General features: G+C 43.7%; 1 protein-coding gene across 2 annotated transcripts; it reads left to right on the forward strand.

The window, feature by feature from the left end:
• On the forward strand, positions 1–11,288 carry DNAL4 (dynein, axonemal, light chain 4). 2 transcript variants are annotated; one of them, XM_015419205.1, is made up of 4 exons: positions 1–76; positions 5,981–6,168; positions 9,900–9,983; positions 11,042–11,288. In XM_015419205.1, exons 2-4 carry the CDS (start codon positions 6,097–6,099, stop codon positions 11,204–11,206), a joined length of 321 nt encoding a protein of 106 aa, XP_015274691.1. In that variant the 5' UTR covers positions 1–76; positions 5,981–6,096; the 3' UTR covers positions 11,207–11,288. The 2 variants fall into 2 exon arrangements, with proteins under 2 accessions (XP_015274691.1, XP_015274692.1); XM_015419206.1 differs by having other exon boundaries at positions 29–76; positions 5,978–6,168.
• Positions 11,289–17,428: the final 6,140 nt, after the last annotated feature.

A 17,428-nucleotide genomic window follows, 5' to 3' on the forward strand; every position in this document is an offset into this window, starting at 1 on the left:
GCTAAGACAAGCACGTTTCTCTCCTTAACAACCACTGGGAAGCTGGCGTCTGGGGTATTGGGTCGAGGTGACGCAGGTGAGAGAGAACGAGCAGGTTTTTCGGTTACCGCGCGTGGGCAGAACCGCGTCCCGTTACTTTCTCAGGCGCACCGGAGTAGAGCCTTGCGGGCTCCCGCTGGCCCGAGATCCCTCCATGCACTTCCTTGCCCCCATTAAGGGGCCAGCACTCTCGCCGCACTCTCGGTGCTTCTGGTCCCCACACTTGACTGTCCTGGAGCAGCCCGTGCCGCTTCTCCCTTTGCCTTGGGGGACGACCGTCGGCCTGGGTATGATCTGCCCACGTCACAGTCCGTGCTCGCCACACACTGTTGTTTGACACGGAAATCGTCGCTCCTGGTCCTGGAGAAGCCTCGTTCGCGGAAGGGGCCCAGGGCCGATCCTGCCATTACCGCTATGATCCAGGTCAACTCTTGTTGGCCTCATTAGGTGGCCTTAGGCGCGCGCGCTCTCGCTCTCCTCTCCCCCCCCCCCCCCCCCCAAGCCGAATGCGATATGGAGGTAATATTGCGCTGCGGGACTCTGGCAAGGATTGCAGCAAGAAGTGCACGTGGCGTTCTTTGACAATAAAAGTACTTTATGAATGCTGAATGTCAGGCAGAGGAGGCAGCTTGGCAGAGAGAGCAGACTGTCAATTACTTAGTTTGTTGTGCTTTATTAAGAACTGAATTTGAATCAGAGGTCCATCAGTGGCTATCAGCCACATAGGGACTCTGGGGCAAGTGATGCTCTGTCATCTTGGTGCTTGGGGGGGTCAACAGTGGGAGGGCTTCTAATGTCCTGGCCCCACTGGTGGACCTCCTGATGGCACTGGTATTTCTGGCCACTGTGTGATACAGAGTATTGGACTGGATGGACCTTTGGCCTGATCCAACATTGGCATCTCTTATGTTCTTATGAATCAGGATTTTGCATCAAACTATTTCCAATGATAATGTTATCCTTCGAGCCTTGAGCGTGTGCAGATTTACTTACTGGTGGGTAGCCCACTCTCAAGCAGCTGGGATCAGGGCAGGGATTTCCAGGTTAGCAGATGTCACTGTTCAGGAATGAAACTCTGGGAATTCTTAATTCCTCATATTTGAGGGAGCCCCCCCCCCTTCATGGCTTGAGTAAAGCAAATAGGATCTGCTGAAAGTTTTTCATAGGTAACAATTCTAGGATACAGTGATGCTTCAGAATTAGCAAATCAGTGAAACTTTTGTCATTGCTTCACCAGTATAAGGATTGCAGATCTTGAATCATGTACTGGAAGCCATGTGATAGTTGATAGATAGCATACCATTTGGCATGGGGGCTGGGTAGCCTGCATGTCCAGCATTTCCGAGGATGTAATGGTGGACAAGCCACATAATTGGAGGTTCTATGTCACTGCTTCCCAATGAAATTATAAGTACAAGGTGGCTATTTTGTGGTTCTGACAGTGCAATCCTAGGCAGTTACACCCTTCTAACTCCACTGAAGTAAGTAGATTCAGAAAGATATCACTCTGTTTAGGGTTGCACTGTGACTGTCAAATATGAGGACAACATGCTAACTGTATTTTTCCCGTGAGCAAATGTCTTGGTATTTCAGTCCTAAGACAACTACTTTCATTTTGTTTTGTTCAGATGTTGTACTTCCTCCCTGGCATAACTGCTGCCCAGGTGCCATGGGAACCTAATATATTTATTTATTTTTACATTTATACTCCACCCACCCTGTAAACAGGCTCTGGGTGGCTTACAGAAGACGGCCAACAGGCCGATACAAATAAAACAATAAAAATATTAAAATCCCTTAAAAACAATATTAACAATAAAGTGCTCACTACATCAGAGTAACCTTAAGATGAATGGTTTGTGTCTGCATTCCTTTTGTCTTCGGGTCTTAAAATCAGTCCCGCTGGTGAGGCTCAGAGTGGGCCAGTCCAATATTCCGGATTGATGGTAACTATGGTGGCGGCTCCTATTTGAAAGCCTGGCGGAAGAGCTCCGTCTTGCAGGCCCTGCGGAACTGTGAGAGGTCCCGCAGGGCCCTGATCTCATCCGGGAGCTTGTTCCACCAGTAAGGAGCCGCCACCGAAAACTCCCTGGCCCTGGTAATGGCAAGTCTTGCCTCCTTGGGGCCCAGGATAGATAGGCATTGTTGGGCCCCAGACCGTAGTGCTCTCTGGGGCACAAATGGAGAATGGTGGTCCCTCAGGTAAGCTGGACCCTGGCCATATAGGGCTTTAAAGGTAAGCACCAGCACCTTGAAGCGAATCCGGTAAGCAATTGGCAGCCAGTGCAGCAGCCTAAGCACAGGCTGGATGTGCTCCCGACGCGGGAGGCCCATCAACAGCCTGGCCGCAGCATTCTGCACCAGCTGCAGCTTCTGGATTTGGGACAAGGGCAGCCCCATGTAGAGAGTATTACAGTAATATATCTGTTGCTAAGGTCAGTACTTACAGTATTTGGAGTATCCATCCACATAGAATAATATATCCCTAGAACTGTGGGCTGTGGACTCCCACCTGCTGGCTCATGAACTCTTATAGAGTTCACACTGTATTTTTATTGCTTTTTGGAGGGATCTGCTCCTAGTGCATGTGTGCAGAGAGCAAGGCCACCAGTCCTCTCTTTGTATGAATGCTGAGAGGAGCAGCAGGACAGTGGGATGTAGTTATTCAGCAGTGAAAGGATTCTTCCATGGTTATACCCTTGACTTGTTCCTCACTGCAGTATGCCAGTTGGTGCTCTCTTCTGCTTCCTGTACCCAGCAATTTTGGTTGGCCCCCATGTCTCTGGCCTTGACACCAATGAGGTAACTAGATCCCATTCTTCCTGTCAGGTTCTTGCAACTCACAGGATCCCATGCTGCTGCCTAGGGGTTAAAAATGGAACCAAGGTCTGAAAAGGTCTTAGAAAACCTAAAGACAATGGGCAGAATGGGAGCAATAACATTTTCAGTGAAAACTTCACAGTAAAATGAAAATGGATGATTCACAGATGGAGTCTTATTTTGCAGACAAAAAAGTTTGTACATGAAATACAAAGTTATCAGTATAAAACTAAAGATAACACTTCAGTATGAAATTATAATAGTGAAGCATAGGCAAAAATCTGTACTTGAGCAAAGGATGTCTACAGGATCAGGCAATTGACACAGAGAGTACTCCATCTTTCTGTGTTATACCTCTGAGGATGCCAGTCACAGTTACTGCCGAAACGTCAGGTTCTACAATGCCAAGACCACGGCCATACAACTCGGAAAATCTACAACACTTAATGAACTCCGGTCGTGAAAGCCTTCGACAACATATTGATGTCTACAGTGTGTATTTAAAAGATCTCTCAAAGTTATTAACATGAAAACTTCAATCTTTCATGCTTGCAGATTCTTAGCACTGCTGATTCTTAGTTCAGGCATGTATTCAGAAAACATTGGGTCAGTAGAAGCCAGCTTCCAGTCTCTCAAATCACTGAGACAACATAAAGATGCTGTGCAATCGCATAGTTCAGTTAGAGGCCAAGGACACCTACCAGAAGAAAAACTGTACATGCTTCCCATTGCATTCATTGTGTAAGCTCTTATTTCACAAACTACTCTGCGTGTGGCAAAATTTCTAGCAGCTGTTAAATCACATGACAACTTTTGCAGTAACAACCTTTAAATTCTTCCAGGTTTTCCTGTGGAATGAGGTTTATTGTGGGATGAGGGTTTGTTGTTTATGACTCTGGTTGCAAAAACAGTAAATACAATTAATATTTCACAGATCAGAGAGTAGCTGCAGCACCTCTTTAAAATACTGCTGATGAGGATGACCTGAAATGTTGTTTTAGGTAGACACGCTGGAGAAATTATCTGAGCATCACATGGAGTGTTCTTCCCTGCATTACCTACAAAAAGGCTGGTTGGAAGTGAGAACTAAAAGCAGCACAGCTCATGAAAAATGTAGCAGACAGGCCCAAGTTACCTCACAAATCACTGTTCCTGAAATGCAAACAAACATTTCCAGAACATCCATTTGTAGTTCTAGTATGTTGGCATTATTAATGGAAGCATAAACAAATAGGAAGCTCATCTGTGCAAGAAATGTTGAGAGAAATTAATAACAGTGCTTCTTGTTTACCAGTCTGTAAGATTGCTTTGGGCATATTTAAATGGTTCTGTCTCCCCCTACTTCTATGGCTCATCCTTGGTGTTTGTGGCAAATGTTTAAATGTATATAAAGACATGATTTATGAGGCAAAAACCACAGCTCCAACTAGGCTGAACTTTGTGGTTTGTAAACTGCACAATTTGAGTTCTTTATATAGCTTAATTAATCTAATTAATCAAACGTTGCCCCCTGCACTGGAGTTTCATTTGGTATAGTTGTATGGATTTGCAATATGAAGAGGTGTATTTCAGTGTTTTATCTCAGCGGTTTATGCATTTAGGTATTGAAATTTGGAATGCAACACTGCAGGATCTCTCGATGGGCAGCTGCTGTGAACGCATCAGTAGTCACCATAAGGCTGTGGCTTTATGCTAACCCTCTTCTTACTGCTTTTAAACTACTGGATATATTTGCAGAGGAGTAAAGCACTGAGTCCAAGTGCACTTAGCAATTTAGACTGTTAGCAAGATCTCTTCATTTCTCGGCCTGGGTGATAATACTTAAGTAGTGTTCAAGACCTGCATGTTCTGCTTTCAGGGTTTTTCAGAGATTCCAAAATAGCTTCAACTTCATGGCTCCTCAGCCAGGAGCAGATCTAACCAAGTCCTGTGTCCTCAGACCAATAATTGGGTTGATATGAGGGAAGAGGACATGGAAGTCCTACCCTTTACAAGGGGAAAACCTTCAGGACTGAGAGGATGATAATTTCTTATAATGGGAACCAGTTAATATTTTAAGCCAAAGGGACTAGCAAGAGACAGTAGTTGTTAAAAGACAACAAAATAAGTCCATCCTAAAATGGGGTTTCCATTTCTTGTGTTAATGAAGGTTTAATTTGGATTAAAAATTCTAAGCATTCAGCAGCTTTGCCAGGAAAGATAGAATCTCTCTCATTATAGCTGCCTATGGTAATCTGATCAGTTGCTTTCAAACTGCTACACTATTTGAGGGTGACCAAGTAACCATTAATTAGGCAGGATGAAGCAACAAAAGAGCCACCTGTTGACTGGGTGACTGAGAGGAGTCCATACCGCTAATCACTTCATGAGTGTTGTCCCCTAAAATGGAGCTTGGACATTTGAAAATGGTAATGGGTATAGCAGGTGGGTTAGGATCATCACAGTCACCACAACTGGAATTCTCATTATTGTTACTGATTAAAGTGTGCATGCTATGTTAATAAGAGGTATCATTTAAACCAGGGGTGTCGAACTTATTTGTTATGAGGGCCAGATCTGACATAAATGAGACCTTGTTGGGCCGGGCCATGTGTGTCATAAAATGTAATGCCAGGTAGCGGAGATATAAACTTTATAAAGGACACAAGAACAAAAGGGGTTTTTTTTACTTAAAATAAAATCATGCTTAAAACATTAACACTCTTGCAATATTTTGTTTATTTAACAGTGTCTGATAACTGACACCTCTTGCTCTGAATTATTGCATCAAAATATCTGTACTGTAGCAATCTTGAGTATGCTGTTCAGGTGTGTATCTTTAAGCTGCAAACCTACAATGACGCAGCAGCAGCAGCAGAACTGGAAGAAGAAGCAGAAGACAGCCAGTTTCACTGCAGGCCTGATAGAAGCCCTCTGGGTTCCTCATCCGGCCCCTGGGCCGCATGTTTGACACCCCTGATTTAAACTAGTAATTCAAAGTATCATAAAATTCCAGGTACGTAAGTGACTAATTCTTTATGCTTGACCTTTTGAAGGTTTCAGCTCTGCAATGTCTTCAACATTTTGCTCTGCAGATTGTTGACTGCCTTTCTTTTTGTTCTTTGTTTATTCCTCAAAGCAGCAGAATGCCCTACTTATGCAAAACTGTTTGGCCTGAATTCTAACCATTCGTAGCCTGCGTCTGACTGGCTTCCTGCAGGCTGCTCTGCCACTTTCCAGGGTCACAGTGGACCGGCAATGGCAGACACCGGGGAGGGAAAAAAAGAGGAGGCAGACTATAAGAGACTTCACATGTTCCCACTGATCAGGGTAAGAATGAGACCAAACAGGTATGGTATGTTCTTGACTCAGGTCAGAGAGCTCTGTGCTATTTCATTCTTTTTTCATTGGCCCCTTAATCCAGATAGGAGAGTCAGGACATCCCGAGGTCATTCTAGTGACTATAGATTCTTAATATAGTGGTGAAAATATAACTTCTTAAAGCACATGCAACAATCTTTTTCCAAACAGACATAAGGGAGTTCTTGCTGTTGCATTTGTCTTTTTTTTTTTCCAAGGCTACTTCACACTAGCATGCGTAATGTAATGGAGATACGGGGATCTTGGTGGCCGGGACATATTGTAGTTTAACAATTTCTGAATGATTTCCCCGAAAATTTACTGGTGCCACCATGTGCATCCCATAATATGTGGCTTTAGTTTGGTTTCCATGACCTGGATACTAAATGCTATGTTTTGGAAAAATGAAACTGAAGCAACCCTCTGCCTAACTTGTGAAGGCAAGGAAAGATCTGAGTTACATCCAAGAAAATGTGAGATTAGCACTGCTCACAGAATGGATCTGTTCCATACTCTGCATCATCCCATGTTTCTCTAATAGGAGCTTGGGACCAGTATGGGCTGTACTGTAAAGCGTTGCAGCTTCAGTGAGAAATCTGTAAAAATCATGGATCTTTCCTTGTGGAAATAGAAGTGCCTGCCTTTATGTAAAGGCTTGTACCTTAGAATCCAGCCTTTGGAGTACATTACTGAGGAATCCATGTGAAAGATGTGAAGATATAGTGAGGCCTGTCCCTAATGCCTTTACGGTGCCCTTTAAGTTGTGGGAGAAAATTGGAAGGCGTAAGGTGCAAAAAAGGAGCAACAAGTATAACCAAAAGTAAAAAAGGAGCTAACATAGGCAGCAAGAGTGCATGCATAGTGGATGGGAAGAGAAATGGGCAGTTGAACGTGAGCAGGGATGGGCACAAACCACATTTTTGTGGTTTGGTTCATGGTTCATGGCTAAACCATGAATCAAGCCACAAACTGATAGACTGGTGTGCGAACTGAACTGGTTTGTATCGGTTTGTGAGCCATTTAAAGTTTAAACTCCTGTTTTCTGCTCCTCACGAAAAGTGGTGGGGAGCAGAAAGCAGGGTTTAAATGGCTCCAAGTCACTTAAACCAAACGGCTCAGCTGTTATTTGTGAAGAGCAGAAAGCAGGGGTTTAAAATGGCTCAGAGACATTTAAACACTTGTTTTTGCTCTTCACGAATCGCCACAAACTGCATCAAAACTCATGGAAGTTTGTGGCAACTCTTCAGTTTGTGAACATCACTTCACAAACCATTAACCAGCCAAAATTTGTGATGAGCTTTAGTTCGTCAACTGGTTTGTGCCCATCCCTAAACATGAGTGTCTAATTATGGAAGAAGCAGCAAAAGGAACTAAAGAAATATTTCAAGTATGCAGACAAAGAATAGTCTGGCTTTGCAGAACTGCAAAAGGCAAGAAAACTTGGAAAAATCTGTAGGTTGCGTTCCCATGGAGGATTTATGTGGATGGCGAAGTGATTTCTATCCACAAAGGGTGACTTCTTCATTTCCCCATTTCTGCTGCAGCCTCAAGTGCCCCCAGAAATTCTGCTCCTAGGGCAAGATACACACTCCTGGAATAGGTTCAGGTGGGTAGCCATGTTGGTCTGAAGCAGCAGAACAAAGTTTGAGTCCAGTGACACCTTTAAGCCCAACAAAATTTTATTCAAAGTATAAGCTTTTGTGTGCAAGCACATTGTTTCTGACGAAGTGTGCTTGTACACAAAAGCTTATACTTTGAATAAGACTTTGCTGGTCTTAAAGGTGCCACTGGACTCAAACTTTGTACCTCTGGAATAGTTTGACAAGGTAGTGTAAGTTCTGCTGTTGGAGAGGGGGCAGAATAGGTGACTGCCTCTTTCACCTGTGGAAATCCTCCGTGGAATCTAACCGTAGGACTAGTAGATGTTTACTGGGACATTTAATTGCATGTAATGGAGAAAGGCAGGGTGATCTGAAGCCATTTGGCATCCTCCAAAAGCAGAATGATCCTCATTAACTCTAAAAAAGGTCCTGGCATTTGAACGTCTCCTGGGGTTCTGCCTCTTCCTTTTCTGTGTCCGTGAGACTGCTGGCCTGGAGCCCTTGTTTTCAGGAATTTAATAGCATTTAATATTAGCCATATGGAGAAAGGAGTCAGTGATGCCTGTTTGTCTGTTTTTTTAGGCCCAGTTGTCTCTAAGCAGTAATAGCTGGTGTTCCCAAAATCTGATGAAGGGTAGAAGCGTATCCTATACTTTGCTAGCCGAAAACACACACAGATCCTGAGTGGTGTGTACATGCTGGTCCTATGCAAAATTACTTTTGGCACCACACTAGCAGTCCAAATTCTGTAGTATTTATTTATTTAAAACATTTCTAACTTGCATTTCTGAGTGCTCCGCTTACAACATCTTTTAAAAACAGATAATAAAAACAGTGTGCAAATAATTAGAACCATAATTATAGCAGCACGGAGCAAAACCGTCAACAATATACTGTAGTAAACCACTATTCCTGGAAAGCCTGCTGTCTGACTGAGGCCCTCACAAAAATGGGCCTTTTATAAGTGTCTGAAACTCAATATACATGAAGCTTCTCAGGGAGGCTGTTCTGCAACTTTGGGGCAACCTGGTAGAAGGCCTGCCTATTTAGGCAGCTGTTTTAGTTTCCTGAAATGAAAGGACCTAGAGCAGGAGTGTCGAACTCGTTTGTTATAAGGGCCAGATTTGACATAAATGAGACCTTGTTGGGCCGGGTCATGTGTGTCATAAAATGTAATCCCAGGTAGCGGAGATATAAACTTTATAAAGGACACAAACACAAAGGGTTTTTTTTACTTAAAATAAAATCATGTTTAAAACATTAACACTCTTGCAATATTTTGTTTATTTAACAGTGTCTGGTAACTGACACCTCTCGCTCTGAATTATTGCATCAAAATATCTGTGCTGTTGCAATCTTGAGTATGCTGTTCAGGTGTGTATCTGTAAGCTGCAAACCAGTGACGCAGCAGCAGCAGAACTGGAAGAAGCAGAAGATAGCCAGTTTCACTGCAGGCCTGATAGAAACCCTCCAGGGGCCTGGTTCGGCCCCCGGGCCACATATTTGACACCCCTGACCTAGAGGGATTCAATACTGCTCCAGTTCTGTCCTCCAATTCATTCTATTGTGGGATCCTTCACTGGGGGTCCCACTAATTTTCCAGTCCTCTTCAAAAATACTTCCCCCCCTAAGTTAAACCACTAGGTTTACTTTTAAACAATTCAAAACTGTAGTAGGTGCCACCTGTTTTAAAACTGGAAAACCTCCCCATCACAATACAGAACGGCTGGGTGGAACGACATTAGGGTGGGAAGAAAGAAACAGGACTCCTGTGAACCCTCCTTACTGTGGGTGTCTTTAAAAAATCTCTCTCTTTGGGGCTGCTCAGTCTTCTGAGATGATTAGAGACATCACCCACCTTCCATTGCTTAAACAGGCTTCTCAACAGTAAAAGGAAGTTGCTAGTTCAGAAAATCTCCTGGCACTGTGCCGGACTTCTGCCGTCTTCCCCTCCATACTCATGCTTCTCTCCAAGTATGCGTGTAAGAGAAGGTGCTGTCAAGGTGTGACCACCTGCTAGCAGATGGGGCTGTAAGAATGGGTGCCTTTTTTTGTCAGTGTTGTGATGCTCTTCTTGTGTGTGTGTGTGTTTTCTACCAGCATTCAGACATGCCAGAGGAAATGCGAGTAGAGGCCATGGAGTTGTGTGTTACTGCTTGTGAGAAATATGCCACCAACAATGAGGTATTATAGCCAGCCCTGAAAAGGGTGTGCTTTTTACACCAAAATGTCTCTGGTTCTTTTTGACCTAGCTGAAAGATAAGGGAGAAGACAAAGGTCACTGTGTTGTTCAAATGAGTGTGTGCTCTCATATTATTCTTTTTAACAAATCACAATCTAACTAGTTGTGCAAGCGCCCTCAATCCCATTTCTTGCTTCTAATTACTAAACTTCTATAAAATCCTAGTTGGGCACAGAGGCGTTGCAGCATTCCTGTGCCTGCTTTTAACAGAAGGAGAGTTTGCCAGTTTTCTGCTTCCTGGAGTCTGGCAAAGTAGCAACATGAATTGCAGTCCCTAGTTTCAAGCTAGTCTTCCATTTTAGATAGATGTTCACACTTTTGCGACAGGAGCTGTTTGATCTCAGTTTTCATTTCCCTTTAAAGTGAAATGAGAATGGCAGATCCATAACTGAGACCAACCAGATGATACATCCTTTTATCTACTCCATTCACACATTTTGCAAACAATGGGTGTTATCCTTCTTTTCCTGATGAATATTCCATAATGGAAATGAAGTTGTCTCACTCAACTGGAGGTTTGATGGTTTCTTTTAAAAAGGAGGGGAGAAGATGTTCTGTGTCCTGAGAAGAATGTCATGCAGACTAGGATAGTTCAAGTGGTGCTGGGGAAAGCTGGTATCCAGTTGCACCTTCAGCCTTCTGGGAAGGAGGAGGAAAAATAGCAGCCTTCAGTCTAGTTTTAAAGCTGGAAAGTATTTCCACTCCGTTCTCCACTTAAGCAGAATTATTTTTATAGTATACTGCATTACCTTTTCAGGGTATCTCTGTTAACTCCTTGGATCAACATATATTGGAATTATTATGACTAGGAAGAAAATCTCGGTATAAATATTCTTGTATACTTTATTGGGCTTTCATACATTGGCAGCAGAAGTCCAGTTAGATTAATAAAGTAGAGAAGAGACTGTTATTGCAAATAACACATCCCGTTGTTTAAACTCTCTCTCTCTTTTTTATGCTTCTGTTCCCTTCTTGTTGAATTTTCATTCTCCCCCTTCAGAGTGCAGCCAAGATGATCAAGGAAACCATGGACAAGAAGTTTGGCTCCTCCTGGCACGTAGTGATTGGCGAAGGCTTTGGTTTTGAGATCACCCATGAGGTGAAGAACCTGCTGTACATGTTTTTTGGAGGCAGCCTGGCAGTTTGTGTTTGGAAGTGCTCCTGACATAACTCAGCCTGTGTACCAGCCTGCCACAACCGAGAGATTTTTTCAGAAATTTGATTGGGTTTTTTTGTACCACTTAAAGGGCAGCTTTATTTTTAATAATAAAATGTTGGGCTTTTTTCTTATTTATATACCAGTTTTATGGACAATATTAACGTGTGCGTGCGTGTAAATCTGTTGAGCTACCTAATCCAGCTCATAGGGTTTCTGATTTTACCAATGTGGCTTTTTACTGAGATGATGCAAGAGGAATCAGGGAATGGTGATTTTTTTTTTTTTTGGCGGGTGGTGGGGGGCACAGTTTATGAAGCCATACCTCCCGGATGGGAGAAGAGAGAAGAATCCTAACCTGCAACTGCCTTCTCCATGCTGTCTTCCAAACCTTCCTATTTTCTGGGAGAAGACCAGGGAGGGGGGAAAGGCAACTGGTTTCTCTCTGCCCAGATGACAGCTGCCTGTTTTTGAAAAGCATGCAGTGCCAGCCTTCCAAACCTGACCCGGTGGACGGTTGCTAGGATAATTGCCCTCCCGCCTCCTCACCACACCTACAGAGCACTGATATAGCGTGTAAAGCGTATGGCACACAAATAAAGACTATTTTACATAGCATGCAGGGTGGGATGGGGGGGGGTGTCATGATGGCAATATGTTGTTATCTTGTTTAGAGACGGGTAGTGGGAAGCAGCTCCATCTGAGCTGCCAGTTTTTCAGACTTTTTAAGTACAGTTGTACTTCCATTTGTGTAGAGTTTAATAATGCTTTCGCAAAGGTGTTGATTAATGGAATGACCATAATTGTATTTTGTATATGTCTTATTTGAATTCAGAGTGTGAAAGGGACTTAAATACTTTTTTACAATAATAAAGCTTTTAAAATTCATGGGGCATGTCTGGGGGCCTCACTCAGATCAAGTGTCTGTATGGATGGGAAAGAGAGTTAGTTTTCCATCCATGAGCCAAAGAGGCTGTAATGCAAAGTTGTGAAGGACGTCTTATGATCTTGGAATTTGATGCTGTGACATTTTTTATCCCTGTGAATGGACTCCTCCCCCCCCTTTCTCTTGCGCAATGGGGATTGCCATAACTAGAGACAAGCTGTTGGACAGCATAACCTTTCACCTTAGTAAGTTTTCCATGGGGAATTCCATCACTCATATTCAAAATGTGATAGTTTTGTTTGAGATCCAATACGGCGTCTGCCCCCAAAGGCTAATGACTCTGGAAGGTTTCCCTGTATGAGTTGTTTGAATAATCTTGGAAATAGCGTGTCTGCTGGTGGCTAGGTGTGGTCATGATTACACAGCAGAGGGTTAGTAGGTGGATATTTGTGCTTTGGCATTTTTGGCCCATTTCAGCTCGTCATAATGATTTCACCTGGCCGGTTACCTACATGATAGAGCTCATGTGCTGCAGCAGACAGTTTTAAATGTGCGAAACTGCCTATTAACAAAATATAAAAACAGCTCAATTGTGGCACATTCCTTCAGCATATCTGGGCAGTTCAGCGGACAACAAACACTTCCCACCTCTTTCAAATTACAAATAGTGTCCACTGAATTCACACACCGTTTTTGAGTGTTACAGGGGAAAGCAAGGGATGGAGCAGACTGGCATTGTGGTATGTCCTCCATTTCGAAGGAGTATCTGAACAGTTAACACACATAAACGGTTTGAACACATGAACGTCATTAACACAGTGCTCAGTGCTGTTATAGGGAAATGTGATGTCACAAAACATCCTGAAAAGGGCAATTCACTGGATTTGTCTAACTATCAGTGGCACTCTAATGATTTAGCCCCTTGGAGGAAAAAACGTCAGCATTTCTTCACATATGCACTTTCCTTTTTATTGTTCTGCATCATGGTTTTTACTCTGAATCGCATTAACAAGCCATCTGACTCTTTAAACAGATCACATATTGATAGGGGGGGAGAGAGAGTCCTTCTCAGTGCTGTGATTCTGGTGCAAAGCCTTGGAGAAGAAAAGTAAGTAATCCAAGAATGTGAAGGTGGAACCTGCTTATGTGGAATCACTATGACATTCCAGAAATAAGTTAATACTCTCCATATCTTTATGCACTTTTGGTTATACGTTGGTCATGACAGCACATTCAAGTATCAGAGTGACCCACAGAAACCAGATGACAAGCAAACGCTTATCTCAGCAAACAAATGACCACTTTGCTTATCTATGGTAAACATGCAGTTGACATGTAGCTGCTGCCAGAGATTCTGTGACCTGCGTGAAGCCAGCATGGCCAACCTAATTCAGTGATTCCTCAGCCCTTTCATCAGAATCCACTGCAGGAATATTAAAAACCTCTTGCACTCCCAAGAGAAGAGTGGTCTCTGGAGTTGCCATTAGTGTCTTTCCCATTTCCTTTGCAGTCCATAGTGAGGAATGCTTCTTGGCTCATTTGTAGAATGCCACCCTAGATGTATGCAATAGATATTTGAAATTTTTGATAGTGTTCAATTTAATTGGGTCTCTGTTGTCTGGGAGAAAAGCAGCCATATAAATATTTTAAGTAGATAAAATAATAGTATTCATGTCTTACTCAGTGATTCCATAACTTTATCACCAATGATATTTCTCATAACAAACATATTTCTCCTTAATTAGGAGAAATTTTTTATAATGGTACTTTTTGTTCCACTTTTCACCCATACTTATCAGGGAAAAACCCCAGTCCCCCAGTCAGGGGTGGGAGTCAGTCAAGTCTCTTTAACAAAGGTCTTTATGGATTGCTGGGGTCCAGTGTTCCAGAATGCAGGGTCTTTTAGAGCACACATAATATGCTTTCCCAGTAAGGGGACCAAGCAGGCATGATGCTTTTTAATTTGGGTTAGTTTATAATACATGTTCAGTGATAGCAATGGGAAAGGGCTTTCTGAGCCCAGCAGCCTTCCTGTGGGTCGTGAATGTGACTAATGTATTGTCGTCAAGGAATAGGCAGTGGGCCGCCCATAGCTGTGGTGCGGTGATGTCATGGCAACACATTGTCTAGGGTGGAAATTTGGAAGTTCACTGTCTCCGTCATTTCACTGCATGCTTAGACCTGACTTGTTAAATGAATCTTCCAGTTAATAATTAATGTTAGTATTGAAGAGATGCAGAGCCCCAGGGCTGCCAGATCACAGCCCGACCTCATTCCCACTTCACATTGTGACACAAAACCAGCTGTTACATGGGGCACAGAGAGAGTATTTGGCAGAGCAGGCTGACATTTGAAGGCCGCCAGGAATCCACAGTGACTGAAGTAAAGAATGAGAATTCTAATAGCAGTTAAAGGGCCTTTTCAGGTGCGAGCCTTAAACTGGTTTGTGCTTAAATTGATCTAAACTTTCCTACATCACCCCCATTTTCAGTTGCTTTGTGTTACAGTGCCATGCCGCATAAACAACATTCATGTATTGTGCACATAATATGAGAAAGGCTCAAAGGCACTTTAGTTTCAAGGTTGCCCAAGATGGATTTGTCTGTTAATTTGTTTCACATAAAACACCAAAAACCATTTCCTCTGAAGGAGCAAGGGAGTGGGTGGAAGCACAAGAGTTGCCTTTCCTCTTCCCCGGCTTCTGGGTCAGAAAAGAACTGGCATAATTTAAAATGCCTAAGCAACTATATTTGACCATGTGAACTCCAAGGTGTTATGTATAAATCAGAAGAGAAGCAAGAAAAGAGAAAGTAACTTAGTTGCACTTTCTTGCATCCTTAGAATACTTGGTACCTCTCAAAAAAAAAATCTAGAAGTGGTAGGGACCCTGTTGTTAACAGTTGTTTGTAGGGCTAGAGAGTTGTGCCATTTTACATTACCCGCAATATGTCTGAGACTTTTTCAGACTCTGCTCAAGTTACGTGCTCAGAAGCATCATCCTGTACCATGTGGATTGCTGCAGGCTGCTTGATTCATGACATCTGTGCTGAGATTGTTTCCAGGATGAACATTTGTCCATGATGTTTGCCAGAAGGCCACAAGTCATCACAGTGGACTGCTTGGTCATTGTGTTGGCTTGTTTTTTTGGCACACACCTCTTCCATTTGTATAAGATTATAGCAACCTATGTAGACTCAAGGTCAGTTATCAGCCTGCTGCAGTGGCTACATATTCCGAGATGAATGTCTGGTCTTCTTCAGCAATTAATTTGGTCCAGTGTTCATTATGGGCTCAGATCTGGCTTTCAACTTCAAGTTCAGCTTTGAGGTGTGCAGTAATAATAAAGTACTTTTAGCATGTGCAGAGAACTTTGACACTGGCTAACCACAATCGTTCCCTACTGATGCAGAAATAAAGGCCTGACATCCAAGATCAGGCTGACCTGATCTTGGAAGCTAAGCAGGGTGAGCTCTGGCTAGTATTTGGATGGGAGACCACCAAGGAATACCAGGGGCGTGATGCGGAGGCAGACCATGGGAAACCACCTCTGAACGTCTCTTCCCTTGAAAACCCTACGGTGGCATGGGCGTGCGCACACACACATCTTTCATGCGGGGGAAGCCATGACTCTTCTTGACAGGAAAACGCATGTGTTCCTGGGGCAGCACATCATGTCTGGGTCTCTTCTAGAGCAGATATGGATCCCTTACAAAAATAAAGCTCATTGTCAAAGTTTCTGTGTCATTCACCTCTATCATTGATTCCCACTGCTTGATGCTTCAAACGGAATGAGATCAGCCATTTTGACTGGAAAGCTCTGCTCATGCCAAGTTTCAAATACGGTTGCTATTAAGTGTCCATTTCTTCAGCAAAGGCTCCAGGGAGAAACAGAGCTTACATGGTTTGCCCTGGCTGTGATATTGCTGCAATGCAAGGGAGGGGGAAAAAGAGAAAGAAATATAGTGTTGTCAGAATCTGGGGCGACTGAAAGCATTAGCTGGAGACAGTTACTAGGCAACCATTGCACCATGGGACATGAGCAGAGAACTCGTTGTTCTCTCAGCAGTGGAGGGTGGTTTGTGTGTGTGTGTGTGTGAGAGAGAGAGAGTGTCGCAGAGAATGTGTGGTTGTATGGCATGCAGGTGAGAAAGTGACTCTGTTTTCAGAGAATAATGAGGTTGTTTGCCCACACTGGTCATCCGTCTCCTTCAGTCCCAGTAAGACTCAAAAACAGTAGAAACAAAGATTTGTTACCTTGACTCAGCTGGGAGCTCAGTAGGTGACCTTAGGTGAATAAATCACTGTGTCCCTTTCAAGGCCGTTGTCAAAATATAATGGGAAGACCTCACCCATGCCCCCTTGAGCTCTTTGAAGGAGGGTAGTGATACAAGAAATAATACCCCACTCTTAGGACATGCGGACATAAAACTAAAAAAGCCCTGCTGTATCAGGTAAAGGTTCGGTGTAGTTCCGCATCCCACAGTGGGGATTCCTAAGGCTCTGGAAAACCCGCAGGCCTGGACAATTCAGAATGATGCCGCTTGAAGCCACAATCCCTGGTTTATACAGTCGGTCTTATAATTAAGCTTCCATGGCTGACTGGTAAAAGTGATTTGTTAAATAGCACCTCTAATGCATACAGGGTTGTTGCGGAGCGGGAAGGAGGTCTAAGGTCCCACACTGAGGTGTCTCATATCAAAAAGTGTATATAACTGAGACACCCTCAACAAATCTTTTTCTGCATCAGTGTGGGAGGAGATGAGGGCACCTCTGTTGGAGTCCCTTCCTCATGAGGAAAGGATTTTTAGGTTAGACAGAAGACTGCTAACAGAGAACACGATAGAGAAGCCGATAAGCTACACATGGTTTGGATAACACGGACAGAAATATTTCTTCCTCTCCCCTAACCCTAGAACCCAATAGAATTTATTGATAGTAGCTTCAGAGCACCCTGACCTGGCCAGTTCAGGCTAGCCCACTCTCATCAGATCTCAGAAGCGAAGCAGGATCAGCCCTGGTTAGCAGTTTCTGTCAAGAGCTCTCTCAGCCCCACCCACCTCACAGGGTGTCTGTTGTGGGGAGGGGAGGGGGAAGGAGAGTGTAAGCCGCTCTGAGACACCTTCGGGTAGTGAAGGTGTCTCAGAGCGGCTTACACTCTCCTTCCCCTTCCCCTCCCCACCAACAACACCCCGGTCGGTGGGTGGGGCTGAGAGAGCTCTTGACAGAAACTGCCCTTTTTCAAGAACAGCCCTTATCAGAACTACGACTTGTCCAAGGTCATCCAGCCAGGTGCAAGTGGAGGAGTGCGGAATCAAACCCGGTTCTCCCAGATTAGAGTCACCCCA

This window comes from Gekko japonicus, unplaced genomic scaffold, assembly GCF_001447785.1.
Source record: "Gekko japonicus isolate JY-2015 unplaced genomic scaffold, Gekko_japonicus_V1.1 scaffold37, whole genome shotgun sequence".
Classification (NCBI taxonomy): Eukaryota; Metazoa; Chordata; class Lepidosauria; order Squamata; family Gekkonidae; genus Gekko; species Gekko japonicus.

Excerpts from the sequence above, each read along its gene's own strand:
- DNAL4 (XM_015419205.1), top strand. The coding sequence starts at position 6,097 with ATGGCAGACACCGGGGAGGGAAAAAAAGAGGAGGCAGACTATAAGAGA. Across the intron at positions 6,169-9,899 it reads ACATGTTCCCACTGATCAGG|CATTCAGACATGCCAGAGGA; the intron begins GTAAGAATGAGA and ends GTTTTCTACCAG. Across the intron at positions 9,984-11,041 it reads AATATGCCACCAACAATGAG|AGTGCAGCCAAGATGATCAA; the intron begins GTATTATAGCCA and ends CTCCCCCTTCAG.